The sequence below is a fragment of the Podarcis gaigeae genome (assembly GCF_964106915.1).
Source record: "Podarcis gaigeae genome assembly, chromosome: 15".
NCBI lineage: Eukaryota > Metazoa > Chordata > Lepidosauria > Squamata > Lacertidae > Podarcis > Podarcis gaigeae.
This window is the reverse complement of record NC_139692.1, coordinates 21673422-21697533: the sequence shown is the minus strand read 5'-3', so window position 1 is coordinate 21697533 and position 24112 is coordinate 21673422. Positions and strand designations below refer to the sequence as shown.

Here is a 24112-nt window from a genome sequence, read left to right as displayed (position 1 = left end):
TGCTTTTAGCAAACAAGAGCAGCGCATGGAAACGCCATTTACCTTCCCGCCAGAGTGGTACCTATTTATCTACTTGCACCTTGACGTGCTTTTGAACTGCTAGGTTGGCAGGAGCAGGGACCGAGCAACGGGAGCTCACCCCATTGCGGGGATTCGAACCGCCGACCTCCTGATCGGAAAGTCCTAGGCTCAGTGGTTTAACCCACAACGCCACCCACATCCCACCTTAAAAGTAGCCTCCTGTAAAAGGGGGAGGAAATGGCACCTATTGTTTTGCCCACTTTTGCTACTGGTCCCACCCACCATGGGCAGGTGGCCCCTGGAAGGTTGCCCAGGAGAGAATGTGGCCCTTGGGTTGAAAATTGCTCCCCACTCTTGATTTAGATATATGTGAGGTCATCTACCCAACTTCTCTCTCTCTCTCTCTCTCTCTCTCTCTCTCTCTCTCTCTCTCTCCTTCTGTCTTGCCACTGTCTGTTTTAAGCATGTGTAGGACCTTGCTTTTGTTTGACCCTCTCGCAATTGTGTTTTTGCAAATAATAATAGCATTTTATTTTATTTATTTATTAAAGAAAAGCTCATTTTCTTCCTTTGAAACTGGCCGCCTTCAATTCCTCCGTATCTTTCGTCTTCAATGTTAAGAACTCTTTCTCATTCACCCCCTGGGTACCCGGCACTTGAATAACTCTGTCTGTCTTCTACCGCACCAGGAATGATGCTTCCATTGCTGTTTTATTGGACAGGACAGTAAATCTGATCCAGATCTCTGTCACTGCAAATGGAAACATCAACCCTGCAGCAGCCTTTCTACAGGAGAATTTAATAGCTAGCAGGCTACGGCAGAAGCGGGGGCGGGGGGGACAGAGAAGGGGAGAGAATGCTCCACCCTGACATGACAACTCATCCATTCTGACGGCTTCTGTGCAATGACTGCGTGATCTGTTAAAGTCTCTGCAAGCTACTGGGTTAAATAAGCCACAGATTATATTCCATGGTGATTGCTGAGGACAGATACATGGAGCTGTGTGTGTGTGTTGCAAGGTGGGGGGTGGGGTGTCATGTTCCAGGAACTCACAAACAGCACATAAGAAGGAGAAAGGCGAACACATCTGCAGCTTCTAAGTTTGAAAACACAAATCTACTAAGTGGGGTGGAGAGGGATGTGACTGAGGTTTATAAAACAGTGTGTGGCATGGAGAAAAGACAGAGAGGAGAGGCTGTTGTTTTCACCCTCTCCCTTTCTTCTAACACTCCAAACTTGGGATCATTTGATGACAGCAACAGAGCTACTGTTAGGCTGGGTGAGGCAGCTGCCTCGGGTGGCAGATGTTGGAAGGCAGGGAACCACAGGGAGGTCCTGGGGATGGGGCCTTGGCTCAGTGCCAGAGCATCTCAAGGTAGGAATTGGAGAGAACCCGGCTAAAACCCTGGAGAGCTGCTGCCAGCCAGTATGTTGTTGTTGTTGTTTGTTTGTTTGTTTGTTTGTTTATATATATAGTGGTACGCGGGTGGTGCTGTGGGTTAAACCACAGAGCCTAAGACTTGTCGATCAGAAGGTCAGCAGTTTGAATCCCCACGACGGGGTGAGCTCCCGTTGCTCGGTCCCTGCTCCTGCCAACCTAGCAGTTTAAAAGCACGTCAAAGTGCAAGTAGATAAATAGGTACCGCTCAGGCAGGAAGGCAAACGGCGTTTCCGTGAGCTGCTCTGGTTCGCTAGAAGCAGCTTAGTCATGCTGGCCACATGACCCGGAAACTGTACGCCGGCTCCCTCGGCCCATAAAGCAAGATGAGCGCCACTACCCCAGAGTCGGCCATGACTGGACCTAATGGTCAGGGGCCCCTTTACCTTTACCTCAGGTTACAAACACTTCAGGTTACAGACTTCGCTAACCCAGAAGTAGTACCTCGGGTTAAGAACTTTGCTTCAGGATGAGAACAGAAATCATGCGCCGGCGGCACAGCGGCAGCAGGAGGCCCCATTAGCTAAAGTGATACCTCAGGTTAAAGTGATACCTCAGGTTAAGAACAGTTTCAGGTTAAGAACGGACCTCCAGAACCAATTAAGTTCTTAACCTAAGATACCACTGTACTGAGCTAGATAGACCAATGATCTGACTCCGTATAATGTCCCTATGTTGATCTTGACTTATAAGGCCCTAAACAGCTGAGAAGCACACCATCTGAGAGACTACCATCTCCCATACCAAATCACCCAGATTATTGCAATCTGATGGGGAGGCTCTGTTGACTGTACCATGGAGGTGCAGAGCAGGGTCTTTTTGGTAATGGCTCCTAACCCATGGAATGATCCTCCAGAAGAAATCAGGCTGCTGCCTTTCAGAAACAATTAGGGGTGTTACAGGGTTGGACTTCAAACTGAAAGGAGAGGAGGCTATATTTTTAATAAGATGTCAAAGGATGCGAGAGAGTTTGGCACTTTGGAGTTAGATTCACAGACCTGGAGGGGACCATCAATGACATCTAGTCCAACTTGCTGCTTCATGGAGGAAATCCTGAGCTACAGCATCCTCCAGAAATGGCTGCCCAAGCCTTGACTGGCAGAGCCTCCAATGAGAGAGAGCTCCATCAACCTTCTAGGTAGTTGGTTCCACTGTCTGGATCTCTTATTCTTAAGAAATGTCTCCTAATGTTGACATGCAATCTCCTGTCCTGTAACTGAAGATATATTCCAGGATTCTGGGTCAGCCAAGAGCTACAATATGCCCACTTTTATATCTCAGTATTTAAAGAATCCTATCACATACTCAGTCTTCCCCCAAGCTAAATATATTCCCTGTGCCCTCAACCTTTAAACAGCATTTCCGTGCTCTGTGGCACGCATCACAGTGTCTCGTTGCGCCAGAAGCAGTTTAGTCATGATGGCCACATGACCCAGAAAGCTGCCTGTGGACAAATGCCAGCTTCCTCGGCCTGAAAGCGAGATGAGCGCCACAACCCCATAGTCACCTTTGACTGGACTTCACCATCCAGGAGCCCTTTACCCCCTTTATCTTTACTCAGAGGACTTGTGTTCCACACCTTTGGCCATCTCTGTTATTCTCTGAAGCGACTCCAGTTTGGCTAAATAGATTGTTAAGGAGCAGTCGGGGGGGGGGGGGTTGACAGGAACTGTGAAAGGATGTGGATGGTTTCTGTTTTGTTTGTTTTTTGCTGTTGCTTTAGGGCTATGGTTTTGACTTCCTGTGTCCCTGTGGGCTTGCTTCCCATCTGCTTTACCTGTATATTTGGAAATATGCATGTGCTTCAAAAACAAAACACCCAAGCATGCTAAGGGTGACACCCATCCATCTCCCCTCACCCCCTGTTTTGAACATTGAACCCAGGGAGGTAAAAGAGCCATTTGCACAACTCTACCTCTCTTTCAAATCGGAACCAGTGAAGGTGGTGAAGGTCCTGTGTGAGTGTCTGGAGGCGGTTGAAGGATGGATGGCGGCTAACAGATTGAGGTTGAATCCTGACAAGACAGAAGTACTGTTTTGGGGGGACAGGAGATGGGAGGGTGTGGACTCCCTGGTCCTGAATGGGGTAACTATGCCCCTGAAGGACCAGGTGCGCAGCCTGGGAGTCATTCTGGACTCACAGCTGTCCATGGAGGCACAGGTCAATTCTGTGTCCAGGGCAGCTGTTTATCAGCTCCATCTGGTACGCAGGCTGAGACCCTACCTGCCCATGGACTGTCTCGCCAGAGTGGTGCATGCTCTAGTTATCTCTCGCTTGGACTACTGCAATGTGCTCTATGTGGGGCTACCTTTGAAGGTGACCCGGAAACTACAACTAATCCAGAATGTGGCAGCTAGACTGGTGACTGGGAGCTGCTGACGAGACCATACAACACTGGTCTCGAAAGACCTACACTGGCTCCCAGTCTGTTTCCGAGCACAATTCAAAGTGTTGGTGCTGACCTTTAAAGCCCTAAACGGCCTCGGTCCAGTATACCTGAAGGACCGTCTCCACCTCCGTCATTCTTCCCCGACACTGAGGTCCAGTGCCGAGGGCCTTCTGATGGTTTCCTCGCTGCAAGAAGCCAAGTTACAGGGAACCAGGCAGAGGGCCTTCTCGGTAGGGGCACCTGCCCTGTGGAACGCCCTCCCACCAGATGTCAAAGAGAAAAATAACTACCAAACTTTTAGAAGACATCTGAAGGCAGCCCTGTTTATGGAAGCTTTTGGGCGGGGTATAAATAAATTATTATTAGTATTATTATTATTATTATTATTAATCATGGGATGGGGAACCCACCACCCTCGAGACATTGTTGGACTCCAGCTCCCATCAGCTCCAACCAGCATGGCCAGTGGTGAGGGATGATCATTTAGATCCTTGGCATTTCCAGTTAGGAAGGGTTTGGGAAACAGACCTGCCTGTCAGAGTAGACAACCTTAGGAAAGAGAGACAAAAAGGCTGACCTGCTCCAACAGGGCTGTGGAATCTGTGCTCCCCTAGATGTTGCTGGACTCCAACTCCCATTGGCCCAAACCAGCACAGCCAGGGTCAGGCATGATGCGAGCTGATGTTCAACAGCAGTTGGTGGACCACAAACTCTCCATCCCTAATGCTGTATTGTATGTTGCCTAGAGAAATTTGGAAAGGCAGGTTCAAGATATTAAAACAGGAACTTGCTTTACTGTTTGCGTCCAAACAGCCATCTAAGATAGGGCTGCCATACAACTGGAATTTCCCAGACAAACCGGAATTCAGTTGTTGGAAACAGCGTCCAGGCGGAAATCGCTGAAATGTCTGAGAAAATCTGGATATATGGCAACTCATGTCGAAAGTGTAGATTTAGGCGAATTTCTTTTTAAAAAATCTTTAAAACGTCTTCTTTTTTGAGGATTTTTTTTTTGGGGGGGAAGCCCAACAACTTTGGGTAAAACTAAAAAAAAAGCTCAACAACGTTTGTGCCTGGGTTTTCACTTTGGGAAATATGGCAACCCTAATCCTTCCTTCTCCTTCTCATCTCTCCATCTTCCTTCTCATCCATGTGTTCCTCTCTCCACTTTTGCCAACATGCATCCCTTACTTCGGCTTGCAGCAAAAGTTCACATTGATTTCTGTATCCCATTCCCCTTCCGTCAAGACCTTTCCAATCAAAGTGCCTGATTAGATTTACAGCCTTTCCAGGGGAGCTGATGGCATCCCCCTCCCCTTGCTACCTGCTATCAGGAGGGCCATTAGGGGCCGATCCATCACAGGGAAAAATCCCCCCAGCCAAAGCTATCGTTCCCCCACCCACTCCCCCAGTTTGTTGCCATCTCCTTCCCTGCCACAATCTCTAATGTAGTCAAAGGGATCATATCGCATCACTCCGGCTGTCTGCTTAGGCCTGGCAGTTAAGTGAGCTGTCTCGAAGCAGAAATATTATTTACGGGATAATGTAGTTTAGGAGAGAAAGAGAGTGACACACAGCCAGGGGAGGTACAGGACGGGGACGGGAGGGGGAAGGAGAAGGGAGAAGATCGGCCTTGCACTACGATAACTGCCAGCAGCTCCAATTCATCTTGGTGACATCCAGGCTCATGCAGTTTAATGGAGGGCAGAGAAGGCTGGGTGTAGGACACAGGGGGAGAGGAGAGGAAGGCAGGTGTGCCCTAAAGGTATGCAAAGAGATGTGGAAAGGAGATTTTCTCCCCTTGCCACACTTCTAAGATCCACATGACCAAGAAGTCGATAGACCAGAGTCCCTTCTGTTGTGGATAATTCAGACTGAAATTCCCAGGTGTCAAAAGAAAGGTTATTTATGTATGCCACTACTGCAGCCTGTGTTTCGCTAGCCCAAAAATTTGAAAACGAGCGAGATCCCAACTAAAGAAGAATGGCAACTTGAGTTGACAGAATATGCACAACTCGCAGGCCTAACATCTAGAATAAGAGAACAAGAAGAACATACGTTTAAAGAAGATTGGAAAACGTTTATTGGATATATGGGAAATAATTGTGTACAGCTGAAAACGCTGGCAGCATTAAGATAAATTCAACTGCGTAAACAAGTTTTGATGGATGCAGTAATGGAATACTGAATGGTATAGCTTCTGTAAAATATGCAGGGATTTATCATATGTAAAATGAACCATGGAAAGAGAAGAAGGGAAGTCACTGATATCTTAAGGATGTAAAAGGAGTATTTTAAATTGTAAAACAGAAAATTTAATAAAAATTATATATATATATATATAATTGGTACCTGGTTCTGGGTATAAACTAAGGGAGTCCATTGCTCCATTAGTTGAAGGCAGTAATGCTTCTGAATATCAGTTACTGGAAACCTCAGAAAAGGAAAGGGCTTCTGTACTCAAGTCCTGCTTGAGGACTTCCCACAGGCATCTGGTCAGCCACTGGGAGAACAGGATACTTGACTGGATGGGCCATTGGTCTGATCCAGCAGGCTCTTGTGTTCTTACTCAACAAGAGTTTCTCCCCAAATAATTTAAAACCAACTGTTGTGGAAGTGGTTTGTTTTAACAGCAATTTTGTCACTGTATCCCTTCATTTGTATGCTGCCTCTTAATAATACCTACAGTGATATTGTTGGCACAGGGACCAGAGACCAGGAAGGGGAACCTGTGGCACATGTGATGCTGCTGAACTCCAGCTCTCATCAGGACCAGCCAGTGGAGACAACCATCAGGGATGATGTATTCCAGCAACATCTAGAAAGGCAGAGGTTCCCCATCCATGGGGTTGAGCAAGGGTGGAGGACCTGTGGACCTTCAGATGTTGCTGGACTACAATTCCTATCATCCCTGACCACTGACCACGTGGGCTGGAGCTGATGGGAGTTGGAGTCCAACAACAACTCCCCAGCTTTGGGCCATCGGCTGCCATTAGGACAATACAGCTCCTGTACCTTTAGGAGTGGAATAGAATTTTTGGCAGCACTTCCAAAAATGTCTTCATCCACGCAACGGTCACAAGTGGGAACAAGGCTGCCGCATTTACGACGGCAAAATCTAGCACGGGGACCTTTCGACTTGATTGTGAAGGTTTGCTTCCTTCACGGAAGGCAGGAAAGAACCCGTTTGATGGGCCGCGCTGTCAGACCTCATGAAAACAGCTCGCTTCTTTGGCTTGCTCACACTGGCGTGTCACAAAATTCTGTTTCACATAATGTAATGCTCACATGCCTGTTTTATGTCAGCAGATGTTAGGAGGAGGATAATCTCTGTAGCGTTTCTCCACACACACACACACACCCCTTAAGACATCAGGCTTGGATGTGCTTTGTTACAAGCTACATATTCTATTCTCCTCCCTCACCCTTCCATTATTTGCAGGTGATCAGATCATTTTGCCCTCTCCCCCCCCCCATTTTAATTTCCCCCCTCCTCTCCTGCAATTATCTTTCCCTTTCATCACCACTGGAGCTGGAAGTACAAAGTACCAATTAGCTGGTTTTCAACTTTAATTAGCTTGGAAGGTAGAGCAAATTAAATCCTTTTATCATATGTTTCAAAGCCCTTTCCCATCAAGCTCCCCCCCACCCAACGCAGCCTCCCCACCCACCCCGGTTCCACCCCCCAACCCCCAAATTCCCTGCCTTTGAATGTGAAGGTCATTTTCACACTCTGAGGTCAACCCCAGTCTCTGTATTCCCCCCCCCACACACACTAACTTGGATTGGGGCCTTCCAGCTCCATGGGGGGGGCAGGGCGCTGACTGAGACGTCTGTTCCCTTTTCACTGAGTCTTTACTGGCTGATTTTACAGGGTGAGCTCTCTCAAACGATCTGCAAGGAAGAGAGATGTTCAGCACTGTGTCAAATCTTTTTGGACAGGACAGGATAAGAGGGATTCTGAATGCCACTATGCAAAGGCTGAGGTCATCTTTGTATCTGACATTGCAAAGAAGCACTGCTTAGTCCCTTATATCATAGCCCAGCCACTGAGATTTTGGGGGAGTCACTACTGGTGCCCCTACTTGGCTCAGACGCAGAGCTCCTAGCGACTAGAAGCTGTGCATTCCATGTTGTGGCTCCAAGGCTCCGGGCTAAGATTGTACAGGCATCCTCTTTGCTGAACAACGACTTTCTTGCTCCAGGAGGCATTTTATAATAATAATAATAATAATAATAATAATAATAATAATAATAATAATAATAAATTATTTATACCCCACCCTCCCCAGCCAAGGCCGGGCTCAGGGCGGCTTACAAGCAATAATAAAAACAAGTTGAATGAATACAACTTAAAAACAGGATTAAAATACAACATTAAAACATTAAAATGCAGCCTCATCACAGGAGGAGAAAGGTAAAAGAAAGAAGGGGAGTGAATCAAATTGACTCCAAGCCAAAGGCCAGGCGGAACAACTTTGTATTACAGGCCCTGCAGAAAGAAATCAGATCCTGCAGGGCCCTGGTCTCATGAGACAGAGCGTTCCACCAGGCCGGAGCCAGTGTTGAAAAAGCCCTGGCTTTGGTTGAGGCTAATCTAACTTCCTTAGGGCCCGGGACCTCTAGGGTGTTGCTATTTATGGATCTTAAGGTCCTCTGTGGGGCATACCAGGAGAGGCGGTCCCATAGGTACGAGGGTCCTAGGTCATGGGCTCAGTTTAATTGAGGGCTGTTGTTGTTTGTTTGTTTTTTTGTTTGACTTGGTGTGGTTTTTATTTATGTACTCAGTTCAAGATATGCTAATGATTAACATTAGTATATTAGGATGCTAGACAGCATCCTAAAAAGCAGAGACATCACCTTGCCAACAAAGGTCTGTATAGTTAAAGCTATGGTTTTCCCAGTAGTGATGTATGGAAGTGAGAGCTGGACCACAAAGAAGGCTGATTGCCGAATAATTGATGCTTTTGAATTATGGTGCTGGAGGAGACTCTTGAGAGTCCCATAGACTGCAAGAAGATCAAACCTATCCAATCTGAAGGAAATCAGCCCTGAGTGCTCACTGGAAGGACAGATTGTGAAGCTGAGGCTCCAATACTTTGGCCACCTCATGGGAAGAGAAGACTCCCTGGAAAAGACCCTGATATTGGGAAAGATGGAGGGCACAAGGAGAAGGGGACAACAGAGGACAAGATGGTTGGACAGTGTTCTCGAAGCTACCAGCATGCGTTTGACCAAACTGTGGGAGGCAGTGGAAGACAGGAGGTCCTGGCATGCTCTGGTCCATGGGGTCACGAAGAGTCGGACACCACTAAACGACTAAACAACAACAGCAATGATTAAGCAGCATTTAAATGCCAAAAATAAGCAAATAACAATTGGAAATACAAATGTGACTTCGGTTTAGATAGAAAGGCTCCTGGAATTTGGGCTGCTCCAGAATTTCAGCAGCACCCCAAAAATTATTTGAAGGGTGCTGGATTTTGCACCTTTGTTTTCATATTTATTTATGGAGTTCCTTATAAGAATATTTTTTTTTTATCATAGAGTGGGAAGGAGTAAGCCAGAAATCATCTGGCCAAACCCACCAATGAATGCAAAATGGCTCTGCAATGCACGATGTGATGGTGGCACCCATGAAAGGTGTCGGCTCAAGTACCACCAGGGCAAATCTGTCCCACTTCCAAACAGCTCTTGCCATTAGGAAGGTTTTCCTAACGCTCAGTTGAAACCTGCTTCCACACTGCTTCTTTTCTGCTTTTCCAGTCCAGACTAGAACCAATATACTACTTCTCTTGCCATGCAACTATCAAAGATGCACACAGGAATATAAAACGGCTAAAACAAGCCATCCGATAAACAATACAGTACAATGAAATGAAATGAAATGAGAAATGGAAATTTTAAAATGAAAGGGAGACAGAGGCAGCGGAAAATAACCCAACAATTGTCACCTGGCTATAACAGAGAGAGAGAGAGAAGGGAAACAAGGCCTCTCCATGGTCTCAGCTGAGAAACCAACAACATTTCTCTGCTCATCTCCTTGAAATCTTAAGCTGGTTGTTACAAGAACTCTGTTACTTAAGATGAGTGATTGAGTTTGCCATTTTTCTCCTTCCTCCTCCTCTCTTTTCGTTTTGTCGTTTTCATTTTCATGTCTTCACTATAAGCTTGAGGACAGTGAATGTCACTCACTGCAATCTCTCTCTCTGTGTGTGGTTATCAACACACACCATGGATTATTTACAGCCAAGGCTTGCTCTGTTCCAGGTGTGGGGAAGCTTTGTCCCTCCTAATGTTTCTGAACTACAACTCCCATCATCCCTAGTTACTGACCGTGCTTGCTAGGGCTGATGGGAGTTGTAGTTCAGCAACATCAGGAGGGCCACAGGTTCCTCACACCTGCTGTAAGCATAAAGCAAAATGAAGTTGAGTCCAACACGTTAGACAGTTGTGTGTGTGTGTGTGTGTGTGTGTGTGAGAGAGAGAGAGAGAGAGAGAGAGAGAGAGAGAGAGAGAGAGAATATGGAATGTCCCCTGTACAAGTAAAGCTTAGACTCTCTGAATGTAGAAAAGTAGGAAAGCACAGGAAAGGTTGGGCTAGAACATTTTTCCTTGCTAGCTCTATTTATTGCATTTATTTATGCATTTCACTTATTTATTGCGTTTATGTCCCAATCCACCTATTTCTGAAAGGAGCTCAAAGTGGTTTATATGGTTCTCTGCTTCCTTCTTTAATCCCCACAATCACCTGAGGTTGGTTAGGCTGAGAGGCAGTGGCTGACCCAAGACTACCCAATGAGTTTCATGGCCAACTGAGGACTTGAACTCTGGTGTCCCAAAGTCTTAGATGGCAGAGTTTTCTAATTCCATCCTTCTCTATCCCTTCCTTTCTTCTTTTTCTTTTCCCTATTCTTTCCTCTTTCCTCCCTATCCTTTCCCCCTCCCTCCCTCCTCATAAAATATAACCCACCTCCACTTCCAGTATGAAAATGTGCCATTTCCAATGTACCACCTCATTCTGTTGTCTGTGTGGAGCTGGCCTGAATGGGTGAACAGGATCTGCTGAAATAAAAGTGGGGAGGGGAGATGGCACTAAAGTTCTAGCTGCGTTTGGCTCATTCACACATGAAAGACTACACCTGAGGGTGCCATCGTCAGCTGCTGAACATCCACATGCAAACTGGCCTAAGGATGGGAGTCTAACCCGGAGCCAGCGGGTCCTGGGTTTTTGGTCCTGTGTCCCTCCCAACACCATCGAATCGCCTTCTACAGAAGGCACTGCCCACTCTTCCTCACCATCAAGGCATTTCCCCAACAGACCAGCAACGGCTGCAGCTCAGAAGGAACCTGTCGCTGCATGATGGAGGCCCGGCAGGATCCATTTATCACCCGGCAGGCAGCTTTATTTTTTAAAAAAGACGTGAGAGTATATCAGGGCCAGGAGAATAAAACAACTCAACAAAGACAAGCAAACATGGGAAAGATGACAGCCTGGCGAGATGAAGATGTACAACTGGTGGGATCACAGGAAGGTAGAGGCGGTATTTGTGTGTGGGGGGGTGCACATCTGCTTGCTGGGGAACCAGCTAAAGAAGCACCTTTCCTGAGCAGGTATAAACTGACTCAATATGGGTCACTTTCTAGGTTGCGTGTTGGGCTGAGACTCACAGCCAATACTGATTTTCTGCTGCAAAAAGGTAGGGAGAGGGGTGCAATTTGCACAGGGTGAAACAATGGGTTGGTACTTTTGCCTCCACCCATTCCAAGCCACTTTGCACTCTTATTTATTTATCACTTATTTATTTAGAACATGTGTTCTACCCTCCACTTTAAGGTCCCGGGGCAGGCTACAACAATTCAAATACAATATTTAAAACAATTCAAAACAACTTTCGATCACAGAAATAAGGTGGGTCCTAAAAATATTCAGTATGTGTGTGTGTGTGTGTGTGTGTGTGTGTGTGTGTGTGTGTGTGTTACATACCATGCCAATTTCTAAGCAGGGAGAGGCTCCAGAGGTTCCTGCACTTACCTTGGTTTAAATTCCTTGGAATGAAGCTCAGATGGTATCTTTATGATATATGGCTTTATTTATGCATATATACAACCTGAACATAGGAAGCATGGGCTCGGAGTATTAACACTCCTGTAGATATTGCTCCCTCTTTATTTTATTTATTTGTTCACATGTTTCACAGCACTTATATACCATTTAATTGAAGTCAACTTTGCTATGAGAATTAAAATGCAAACAGACAAGAAACATAGGAGCAGACAAAACTGCCTTATATCAAGCCACACCATCCAGCTTAGTACTACCTGCACTGACCAGCAGCAGCTCTTCAGGGTTTCACCAGGGGATGTTCCCAGAGCTACCTGGAGATACCAGGGATTGGATGTTGGGATCTTCTGCTTGCAGAACTGATGCTCTGCCAGTGAGCTGCAACCCTTCCCTTTGTTGCCCATCAAGGGAGTAAATGGTGTGATAAGGGCCTACCATGCAGAGCTGATGTAAGGGTAATACTCCACATTTTGTTTTGTTTTTTGCAGGCTTGGAACAGTTCTGCAAATGAGAAATGATAGAATGTTGCTTATATGATCTTCATGCCTAAGACTACTTTTTCCTATTCATTACAGATAAGCCATTGCCCCGAGGGATACCAGGAGGCATTTTTGGAATCCTGGGCGTCGTTGCTGCTGCTGCCCTCATTATCAGCGTGGCTGTGACTGTCTTCATTGTCTACAGGCGACAGCAAAAGGGCCGCTCTGACACTGACAATGATCTGTGAGTACCACACGCCCACTACAACCCCATAGCTGTTCTCCCAAAAAGGAGAAGGAGGAGGATCAACTTTGAGATTGCATGGGCCAATAAAAGGATAGGGCACAAATTGTGGAAGATGCTATTGCATGGGCATTCCCTGGATTGAGGAACCATGTTATGCACCTCTAATAGTAGGAAAGAGCTGTCCGTGGTGCTGATCTTCCATGACACAGCTCAAGAGCAACCTGAGGCCCCCATTATTGGGATGCATTGAGATCAGATACATCCAATGGAAATCTAATGTAGAGGATTCACTTTTGCACTCTCTGGACCACCCTTTCTGCCCATTTAATTTCAACTCTAAGAGGCAAATAGCTTTAGCAAGTCCCTGTCCTGGGCTTGCAAGCCTTCATCTCATTGCTTCCCCTTTTAACGGGACCATTTTCTTAGTACTGGTAAAGAAAATATTCTTTCTTCAGAGGGCATTTGAACATACCTCCCTCTCTCTTCTGCCTTGCCTGCAGCTTCTCAAAGCATCCCTGGAGATGAATAGGGTTTCTAGGGAAAATGTTATTGTGCCAGGACAATGCATGGCCTGTCCATTTTTGTAAATGCATCTCACTCCCCACTTGAGCCCATTCCTGTATGCCAGTTATGCACCAATGACACATCAGCCTTGACTCAGTCTGTACATGGAGCCAGTTTCATCGTGGAGACTCTGGGATTGCTTAATAATATTGTAAGTGGGGGAAACCTACATCAGCCACCACCGTGCTCACTCCTTGAGAGCTCCTCTTTGCTCCTCTGTTCAGAACTGAAGTGGGAGAGATCCAGTCCTGGCATCCAGTGAAATATGGGCATGTCTAAGGGTGTGTGTTCAATTTGGGAGATGCTGATCCAATGCAAACAAAGAACTCAGCAGGAGGGGAGAAGATGGTGGATTTCTGCAAGGATATTTACAGAGACCTTTCACGAGCATCATAGGAGGTATCAGTGAGCACACTGGCACCCAAAAGCACCACATTAGTGACTCTGCTATAAGATGAAGGCTAGGTAAAGGTAAAGGGACCCCTGACCATTAGGTCCAGTCGTGGCCGACTCTAGGGTTGCGGCACCCATCTTGTTTATTGGCCAAGGGAGCTGGCGTACAGCTTCCAGGTCATGTGGCCAGAATGACTAAGCCACTTCTGGCGAACCAGAGCAGCACACGGAAACGCCGTTTACCTTTCTGCCGGAGCGGTACCTATTTATCTACTTGCATTTTGACATGCTTTCAAACTGCTAGGTTGGCAGGAGCAGGGACCGAGCAACAGGAGCTCACCCCATCGTGGGGATTCAAACCGCCAACCTCCTGATCGGCAAGTCCTAGGCTCTGTGGTTTAACCCACAGTGCCACCCGCGTCCCTAAGATGAAGGCTGGAACCTCACAAAATAGGCTTTCTGGGATGTTCCTGTGCCCTGCATTGTGTCTATGGCTGACATTTTCTCTTCCTGCAGGATTGACCTTCCCCCCTCCCACAAACCTGCTCCCCCACCTCCCAAGCGGAAGCAGGAGATGAAAAGCCACCTAACAGCAGAGGATATCCAGGTACCTTCCCCCGTTGCTGACCATCCTCACCTGAAGCAGAACGAAGCATGGTTTCTCCAGCCACTGGTCAGAGTTGCTCTGCCCAGCCTATCTGGGGAAGCCTTTTGGTGGGGAGCCCATTTGATAGGATGGGTGTGATGAGGTAGGATGGTGAGGTAGGATGTGGTGAGGTAGCCATTTCCATAGTTCCTTCAAGGGATACTGTAATTCAATCTGCAAATTTGGCAAGGAAAAGAAAAGGGGTGGAATGAAATAGAATTAAGGGGGAAAGGGAGTTGGGGAGAGAGGGAAAGAAGATAATTCTAATAGGCAAATAATACGGATGGTCTACTGATAATATTTGTGAAGAGTTGCTAATCTGCTCTCTTGAATTTTGCTCACTCCACCAACCACAGGTAGTGCACTTGGACAACATGAAGGAGCCAGAGGAAGAGATCCAGAAGTTGCCACCACAACCCCCCTACTATGACATGGCAGCCACCGAGCCAACCCCTCACTCTGACAAGATGGTAAGGATGGGGGCCACTGCCTGCCCACAATCTGGACCTTTCCATGGATCAGGGATGGGGATCCTGCATTCCTCCAGGAACAGCTGGACAACAACACCCATTCTCCTTGACCATTGGTCATACTGGTTGGGGCCAATGGGAGTTGGAGTCTGACAACATCTGGTGTGCCACAGGTGTCTCCGTTCCTGATTCAAGAGGAGGCCTTCCTTGCTCTCAGGAGGGAATGTCTCGTCTAAACATTTTTTTTTCTATGCAGTGTGGAATGCTGCTTCATATATCAGAGATGGGGAACAGGATGCTGGACTCCCAACTCCCATAGTCCCTGACCATTGACCATGTTGGCTGCGGCTGATGGGAGTTGGAGTCCAAAAGCAATTGGAGGGTAACTGGTGCCCCATTCCTGACATATAACTTAAGCACCCTGGTAGTCAGCTGGTGGTCCAGTCTGACTCCCTCAGCTATTAGGTCTCTCCCACCCATTTATCCCCAAAAGGTAACTTCCCATCAAGAACCCCTTGTTGCATCATGATTCCTTTTCTGGGTGAGAAGCAAAAAAACCACAGGTGTTTCTTTTATAATCTTAAGCCTGTCACTCATAGCAAGCAATGGCTGTTGTGATACATCCTGCGAGCACTTCTCCAACTCTGTGAGATGGGACTTGAGAACCATTTCAGGGCCTGGGTGGATTGCCAGGGTATCAGCTTGGGAGAAAATGGTGATGGTGCAATGTGAAAGGAGAGCAGTAGCCTCTTTGGGATGCTGGGCTATGCCATGGGACCAGATGAGAAAGGGGGAGAGGGCAGGCCTTGGTCCAGAGTCAACGGCTTCTGCTCTTTGCTGTTGGTTCTGGTTGCATCCCTCTTGCAGGATTCAGACTGTGGAGGAGGCCAGCTTGAAAGCAACAATGATTCAGGGGGCCTGTGTGCAGGTTCCCAAGGGGGAGCTTTGCCTGTGGGGAAGCATAGGGCTTCCCACCAGCCAGCGTGCCCGAGACTGGGAAGACATCCACACAGAGCATGGAGAGAGGGGGCGGGAGGGCAGGCGGATGCCACAGCAGATGAGTGATCTGCCAGCGGAGCGTGCTGGTGCTTGACTGCTAAATGAGGACAGCACTTTTTTTCCCTGAAAGCCCTTGTATTGTATGAATCTGTTTCAGCTGCAGGCAGGAAGACGGTAAATGCAAAGCAGGAGCGACAGCAGGGAGATTAGTGGGGGGGTCACCGAAGGCGAAGCGAGTTGAGTGGAGAGGCAGGCGAGAGGCCACTTCGGAGGAGGGAGAGGAATACAGAACAGGAGGAGGAAGGTGGCTTTTTCTCCCTAGCCCATGATGGGCTTGCAACACCCATATGCAAGGGAGACAGCCGCTCGGCGCTTCCCAAAGCTGCACATTCAAAGCCTTAGACTAGCCCAGGTGGGCCCCTTGAGGAAGGTGATGGAGGTGACGGTTCACCCCAAACTGTGTCATTCTGGCTGCTTTGCAGGTGATCCAGAGCCACAGATCAGAGGGTAGCCAATGTGGTGCCCTCCAGACGTTATTAGAACGCAACTCCCCCCATCATTGGACATGGTGGCAGGTGCTAATGGGAGTTGGAGTCTTCAAGGTGGCACATGGACTACCCCTGCCCTAGACAACAAGCTTCAAATGGTGCAGGAAGGGCACCGATTCACATCCCAAACAACAGTGTGCACCATGCAGATCATCGTGTGACTTGGTACATGAGGAGAGCAAAGAGCTGGACTTTAGAGAGTCCTGCTGGTTCAGACCAACGGCCCATTTGCAACCTGCTTCCTAGCTTCACCAACCAGATTCTGCTGGGAAGCAGAGTAAGATGATGATTCTCTATTGTTTCAATGCTAATGTTTCTTATTTGCGGGTACGCTGCTTCTGACCCTGGAGCTTCTGTACCGTCATTCCAGCTATCAGCCTCTGGCAAATCACTCCTCCTGTATTCATTTGGGTCATCCTCTGTAAAGCCATCTCAGCTTGCAGTCAGCACTGCATCATGTGGTAGTGAGTTCTGTAAGCTACCTGCACCTTTGGTGAAGAATCGCTTTGTTTTGTCAGTCCCAACCTGCTGCCCATCAGATTCATGGGATGACCCTGAGTTCTAGTGTTGTGGGTCTTCTTTTATTGCTATTGATTCTTTTCTTACTGACGATAATTTTAGAAACCTCCATCCTGTCTTCCCTTCCTCATCTTTTTTGGCTAAACGTAAAAATCTCAAAAATCTTTCCTTGTCCTTTACTGCACTTTCTCTACCTTTATGATTTTTCATACAGAAACTGGCTGGGGACCAGTTTACTTGCAGTATTGCTTTACCCCACAGATACCCACTCAACCACTTCAATCTGCAGATTTGGCACTGTTGCAAGTGCCACATAATATCTGTTCCGCAGTTGTAATAAATTGATCGTTTAGCGTGGCAGCTCCCTGCTTGTTAGGACACCCCATATTCATCTCACGGAGCTACAGTTCCCAGAATTCCTTGGAAAAAGGGATTGATTGTTACACCAGCCTGAGAATTTTAGCTCTGGGGGGAGAATAGAGGGTCACCTGGTAACTTTCAGCGCCCTTAGAAAACTACAGTTCCAGGAATTCGCCAGGAGAAAGCCAGAACTGTTTAAAGTCGTATCACAGGCACTGTGTGGTGTGAACATGGCCCGAGCTTCCTGACCACCCTCAGCTTCTGAAATTGGACTCACTTCTGTGCCTTGTGTCTGCCCTGCTCAGGCTGATGACCCTGGACATTAATGCCGGTTGCTGTTTGATGTTGTGGTCAGTTTGCCAGCTGGCTCCTTTCCTAGCAGACTCCTAAATCAGCAGGTCCTCTGAGTTGGCAGAACAGTCCCAGAGGCATGTGGCCTCCCTAGTCCCTGCCAGGCAGGGCAGTTCCAGAATCAGGCCAGGGACTCTGAGAAAAGCAGATAAAGCACAATGGCAGCATTAGTATGGAGGCAACAGGTGCCTGCGCATTATGTGGTGATGCAGGCAGTGCCGCCACCTCCCCATATCTCCTGGGACATAACAATGGCTTTCGCCAAATGGAATAAAAGTGCATGGCAGCACTAGCAACTCAAGATGCTGATCTTTGAACAGATCAGATCCTTGGTCTGTTTAAGCCAGTTTTGTCCACTATAACTCGCAAAGTCTCAGGAAGAGGCATTTATTTTGGGGGGTGCACAAAATGCACATTCAACATGCCATCTACAAGAGGGAGGGATCAGCAGGCATGAGGAGAACCTCAAATTTTGTAGAAGTGGGGAGGGGAAGCATAAAAGGAGGATAATCCCCCAAAGGGTCCAGTGAGGACTGAGCATGCTCAGTTGGTGAGGAGTGTTGACTGATTGCTAGGGCTTAGGGAATTGGAAATCAATGAAGCGGGGAAAGGAGTAACCTGGAAGAGGGCATGGCTGGCTGGCTGGCTGGCTGGCTGGTGGGCAGGAACTAAACAGGAGCACACTATGCTGCAATATTTTGTTGCAGGCCCCTGTTGTATCAGTTTAAATCCAAGCACTGAAAACAAGCCCAAAGGCTACACTCCTTGACTGACTAAGGTACAACAAGCCTCAGAATGGAACTGGGTCAACCCCATCACCGCAATCAGCACAAAGAGGTCAACTGTAAATTGGTTTTCTCTGATTGTGTTCCATTGCAATTGGGGTCAGCCTTTCCACCTGGTCTTTGGTACGGCCTGTGTAAAATCAGTTGGAGGGTTGTGGGCATCATATTCTGAACAAGGCCATCCCAAACAAGTTTTCTTAAATAATCCCCCCCTGCCCACCTTGCCTTATCATATACTTAGCGGCATGGCCCTAGCTTGTTAAATGATTGCCACTGGACCATTTGTGGTGCTGTAGTTTATTTCTTAAAACTATATCACACCTTTCCTTCCTTGGGAGACCAGAGTGGCAAACACATCAAAATAAATTTCTAAAAACAGTTTAAAACATTCTGAAAACTTCTTTGCAACTGATTCAGGGAAGGCCCATCCCATTTTGCCACCTGAAGTAAAATGGGATTGTTGCCTCCTGCCCCCAACCCCCCTGGCCCACCACGGCTTTCACCACTGGGCAGGCATTCTGCAAAATATTGCCATTCCACTTCTCTACCCAGGGGCAGGGAAGCCGAGCAGCAACCTTTTGCTTGGCAGTATATGAACTCAGCATGAGAGGAAGCAATCAGTGGGCTCTTATCTTTGTGCTACCCCACATCCTCCAAAGAGAGGGAGAGAGTTGTAGGGATGGCTGATCATACATGAAGTTCCCTGAGGACTGAAAACAGTGTGGAAGTAATGCTAAGGAAGGGACGCCCTTCACTTTCCCAAAAACGAATACTGCAGTGCCGCCTCATTTAAATTTGATTTCATCCAAGAATATGTGAATGCACACCTGTCCCTTTGGTTGATGGTGGTGCAGAGCTGGAAACTTGTTTGGGTTTGGAGGTTGGAGGTGGGGACAAAATAGGGAGGGTGGTAGAGAGAGGGGAACCTAGAAGGAAGAAGAAGAAGAAGAGTTTGGATTTGATATCCCACCTTTCACTCCCCTTCAGGAGTCTCAAAGCGGCTCACATTCTCCTTTCCCTTCCTCCCCCACAACAAACACTCTGTGAGGTGAGTGGGGCTGAGAGACTTCAGAGAAGTGTGACTGGCCCAAGGTCACCCAGCAGCTGCATGTGGAGGAGCGGAGACGCGAACCTGGTTCCCCAGATTATGTGACTACCGCTCTTAACCACTACACCACACTGGCTCTCTCAGGGAAGAAGAATAAGTGGGATGGAGGGAAGAAAGAGATGAAGCTTCCACGGTAGAAATGAGCAATGATCTAATCTTAAGGGGGAAGAAAATTATAATGAACGGAGAGGTTCTGGAATTCTGAGCCCAGAGGATAGGTGGCATTCTTCTGTAAGACTGGGGAAGAAATTTGCTCAGGGAACCCAAACTCAGCTGTCCTTTGACATCTGTCCTTTTCCCTATATTGTGACATAGTTTTCCATTTTTAAAAATGCATACAGAAAAAGAATGTAGGTTATGGAAAAGAATGTACGAAATTGCTGTACATTGGAGAAAATTGCTTTAGAAAAATGTATATGATACACCAGTATGGAACTGTGTATATTAGAGTGAAATGCACACAAAAATGGAGACAGATTTTCCACAGGAATACTGCTTAAAAAATATAAATCACAAACTTGTGCAGAAGTGGACATAACTAATTTTAAGATTAGGAGAACAGGAAACAGAGAGGGACCGAAACTGACATTTTTGTCCAACTTTTATGTTCTTCCAGAATCAGGGTGGTTGCAGGGACTAGTTGCAAATTTCCATTGCATCCAATTCTAATTTGTCATTCCAGACCCTGCCCCCCAGCTAGACCCTGCCCCCAAACTCTCTCATTCTGATTAGAGAACGAAGATGGATGATGAATCTGGTTCTCTTGCAGAGACAGGTCCTTGCAAGTCAGTCCTCAGACCCTGGGCATGCTCAGCAATATATTTTTCTTCCAAGCTGCTTCAGGATGGCAGGTTATTATGGTCTGTCCTTCTCTATTCTCTCCTCCCCCATGCTCTTCCTCCAGGGGGTACTCTTTTTGTTGTTAAAAAGTGTGGCACTTACTGTAGCAACTTCACAGTGAGAACCAGTGCCTATTTTTCTAGAAAAAAAAGCGCTGCCCCCTCCCATACAGTTTTTTCCTCCTCTTGAGGCTCCTAGTGCTGATGTCAATGGGTGATGTCTTTTTATCTACTTGTATGCTGAAGACCTGCAGGTAACCAGAAGAGAAAGGAGCTGAAGATGTGAGCGTTTTGTAATCTCACAGAGCCAAACTAAATGTAATCCTGGCAAGAGCTGTGTGCCCAGGCTGGATTGCTGTTGAATCCTTACCAAGTGGAGGTTTAAAGGACAGTAAAGGTGGTGGGAGTTACAGACCTTTCCCCACCACCACCTTTTATTTAAAAGAAGCAGCACAATCCAAAGTGGACCCAGGAAACACCTACAATCCAGCCATCGAGAGCCTCTTACTTGCCAAATTCAGAGTTGACCACAGCCCTATGTAGATGTCCTGGCAGAAAATGGCTGCTGTGCACATTACCTGTTACAACCAGGGTTTCCAAACTCTGGTGCTTTTCTTCTGATTCACCACAGTGGTGCCTTAAAAACATCTTCTTGATGTGAGGAAAACTCAACAGGCACAGTTTTGGACCACTGCTGCACATATACGCAGGGGAAATCTTCCCCTGTTGAATTTCTTCCTCTCAGGGACTAAGAAATATATGGCGATGGGGAAGATGGGAAGATGGACAGGAGCGTGCTATTTAATCTCTCATCAGCAAAGGCATCCGAGTGCCTGCCATGTTAACAGAGAGCCAAGTCCGGGATATGGTACTCTGAGGCAGTCAGAGGCAATTACTCAGGAAATCAGCCCTTGTAACAACAGGCTCTAAAGTGCTTGTTATGGAGCCATAAACCTCTTTGAGTGGCTTCCCCACAGCTGGTAAATGGCTGTGAACCATTTCAGAAGGGGTGGGAGGTGCCTTGGAATGAAGCACCTTTTGCATAATATCTGTGACAAGGCAGTGCTTCATGTGGAGGGAAAAAGCTGAGAGATCATTATTGGGGGTTTAGGGGGGGTAATAATGGGGAGGTTCATTAAGAGACTCCCCACCCCAATCTGAAGACTTGGCTGTATCAACAATGCTGTTTCAACTGTTAATTCCCCAGTCCTTAAAGTTGGAGAGGAAGAGGGTCCTCTGCTAACAGTCCCTCCCTTTGTATGTTAAAAATAATAATAAAATCCACCTGGTCAAGCGCAGATTCAGGATGCTGCCATGTTTTCATGGCTTTAGAATGGTGTGTTTGATGTCATGGGTGTCCAAAGAGGGAAGGCACAGGGAAGGCTAGTCTTGGATTCGGGAGTCCTGGGGGCCCAGGTCTTTGAGTATATTCCACACCACAGGTTTACACTGGTTCAAGAGTCCTCCCATCTGTCTAGGGGGATTCTGGGAGCTGTAGTTCTTCTTTGTAGGGGGTCCACCTGTCCTTTGAAGGCCAGCGAGCACCTTTAGGGTTTTCAAAAGTCCTGTGTGTGGCAGCTGCTAAAATGGCTGCTGCGATGGAATGTGTGGCTTAACACAAAATGGCTGCCACATCTGAAAGAGCAGAATGAGAGACAGGTCCTTTTGCAGGCACCATAGAGGATACTGTTGGGCACATTGGTATAGATATAAGGTGGGTGATTTAAAGGTGATCTCCCTCCCCACTTGAAATCTGACAGAGGACATCTGCTATACAGAGCTGCAGCTAGGTGATCTTGCGCCCCTGGCAGAACTGTCCAAATTGAGCCCCCTAGCAACAGACAAATTAACTCTGGGGCACCAGTTTCAGGAAAAGCACCGACTTTGATTTTGTGCCCCCCTCTCGCCTGCACCCCTGGCGGCGACCCACTTTGCCACCCCCTAGCTATGGCCCTGCTACTATACGGTTCTCCTGATGGTGGTCTTGAATCATAGCAGCTGACTCTGAAGGGTTGTTGTTGCAGGGAAGAAACCAGTAAAGATGGCAAATTGAAATACACTACACAATTGTTAATGTGGAGCAGGCAAGCATTCAGGTCCTCAATGCGATGTACGATGCCTTTTTTTTACTGTTCATTTTAAACCTTTTTTTATCTCTTCCCCACTGTCATTCTTTATTTTCTGCCTCACTTTGTCTTCCTGCCCCACACATGAACCACCCCATACCTCTGTTTCTCCCTTTCTTCCTGTTTCTTTCTTGGCACGATCCCATTGGTTGTGTGTTTTCGTCCATGTGCATTTGTGTGCGTGCATCTTTCTCTCTCTCTCCTCCACGCCTCTCTGCCTTCGTGTCTCTTCCTCACACAACACACTTTCCTCCGATGTCGTCACCTTGTTCCCTTCCTGTCCTCCACCACCGCCACCACCCTCTTCCACATCTCCATGCCTCACTGCTCTCTCGTCTCCAGAACTCTGGCAACAGCAAGGACTCCGACGTCCAATACGCAGAGTTGGACACCTCCGCTCTGGCGACGTCACCCAGCCCCAGGACTTCGATCCATGCTGGCGGAGACCTTGTCGAGTACGCAACCATCCAGGCTAACTTATGCTAGCGCATGACACTGTAGGCCTTTCCCCCCTCAGATTCTGGCCTCAAGGTACACAAAAGCAAAGCACCGTTTTTTTTCCAGTCCTTCCTCTCTCGGTTGATTTCTGGCTTCATGTCTGTCTCTTTCCTCCTCCTCCCCCCCCCCTTTTGTGGAATGGCTTCCCCACTCCCCTTTGCATCCTATCTTTCCCCCTCCCCTCTTTCTCCTTGCCATGGACCTGCATGCTCCCCTCCTTGCAATGGATGGTTTCCCCCTTTGGTGTTGCCTGTTCAAAGAGAACAAGAGCTGAACCCAGCTTTTTGCCTTGCGCTTTGTGCATGTAGCTCGTGGCGGCATGGCCTGCCTCCCTCTTTTGCTTTGTACAGCAGGGGGGAGGGGAGGACAGGAGGGTGGGCAGGAGCTTTGCTCTGGAGACAGGGCTTCTGTATTCTTTGGGGGGAGAGTGAGAGGAGGGTTTTGAAGTTTTCTAAGTGGATGGGTGAGGCAGAGAAGAAAGTACTTGGCTCACCACTTGAAATTGATCTGGTGATTGCCTAGGGTGAGGTTGATTGTGAGATGGGGAGGAAAGGAGTACTTGTGTTGGGGGAGGTCACATGAGAGCTTAGAGCCAAGAGCATTCACCCACCCTCTGTCCTCAGCCAGTTCTGCCAGCTCTGGGATCTGAGCAGAGCAAGAGGATACTCAAGGGAGATGGGTGAGAAGGAATCCAGCAAACAGCTGCATTGAGAGAGGTTAGAGAGGCTTCTGAAGTTCAGGATTCCAGGTTGTACAGTTATCTAAGGTGGTTGGAAAGTCAAGAAGTTGCAAAACCAAACTCAAAGAAGAAAGGTGTGTGCAGATAAAAGCCACCACTTCTTCAGGGTCTGTCCTAATAGGCCAACCCAAGAGCACACAGCAAGAGATTCTGGAGAGGCTCACAGTGTTGAGAAGTGGGATTTAGCTGGCCAGCTCAGTGCCAACTGCCATGGCCAATGGTTGGGATGATGAAAGTTGATGTCCAACAGCATCTGAAGGACCACAGTTTAGCATCCCATGGCTTAGAAACTTTGAAGAATGGGCAACAGAGGATCAAGAAAGCCCTGCAGAGTCTCCATGGACCAAGTCTCCACCACCCAAAGCCTTGCCATCTAGAAAGAGCCAATTACTCCACCAAAGGGCACAAAAGGTGGAGCATTAATCTGACTAAATCTGTGGTGGTTGCAGCAGACCAGTGCTGAGGCAGGGTTGTTGTCCATGGTCCTGAAACTGTTGTGGTTGAACTCTGAGCCAGTGCCCTGAGT

General features: G+C 47.5%; 1 protein-coding gene across 5 annotated transcripts in view; it reads left to right on the top strand.

Annotated features, from left to right (window-relative positions):
• Nucleotides 1–24112, top strand: part of NECTIN1 (nectin cell adhesion molecule 1) — a 196260-nt gene that overhangs the window by 155823 nt on the left and 16325 nt on the right. For 2 of the 5 annotated variants that reach the window (XM_083714050.1, XM_083714053.1), the window contains exons 7-10: nt 12491–12638; nt 14115–14205; nt 14601–14714; nt 22692–22804. In XM_083714050.1, coding sequence (XP_083570176.1) covers nt 12491–12638; nt 14115–14205; nt 14601–14714; nt 22692–22804 — 466 coding nt within the window. Of the gene's footprint in view, nt 1–12490; nt 12639–14114; nt 14206–14600; nt 14715–22691; nt 22881–24112 lie in introns of all 5 variants that reach the window. The other 3 variants (XM_083714052.1, XM_083714049.1, XM_083714055.1) reach the window with 2 other exon arrangements.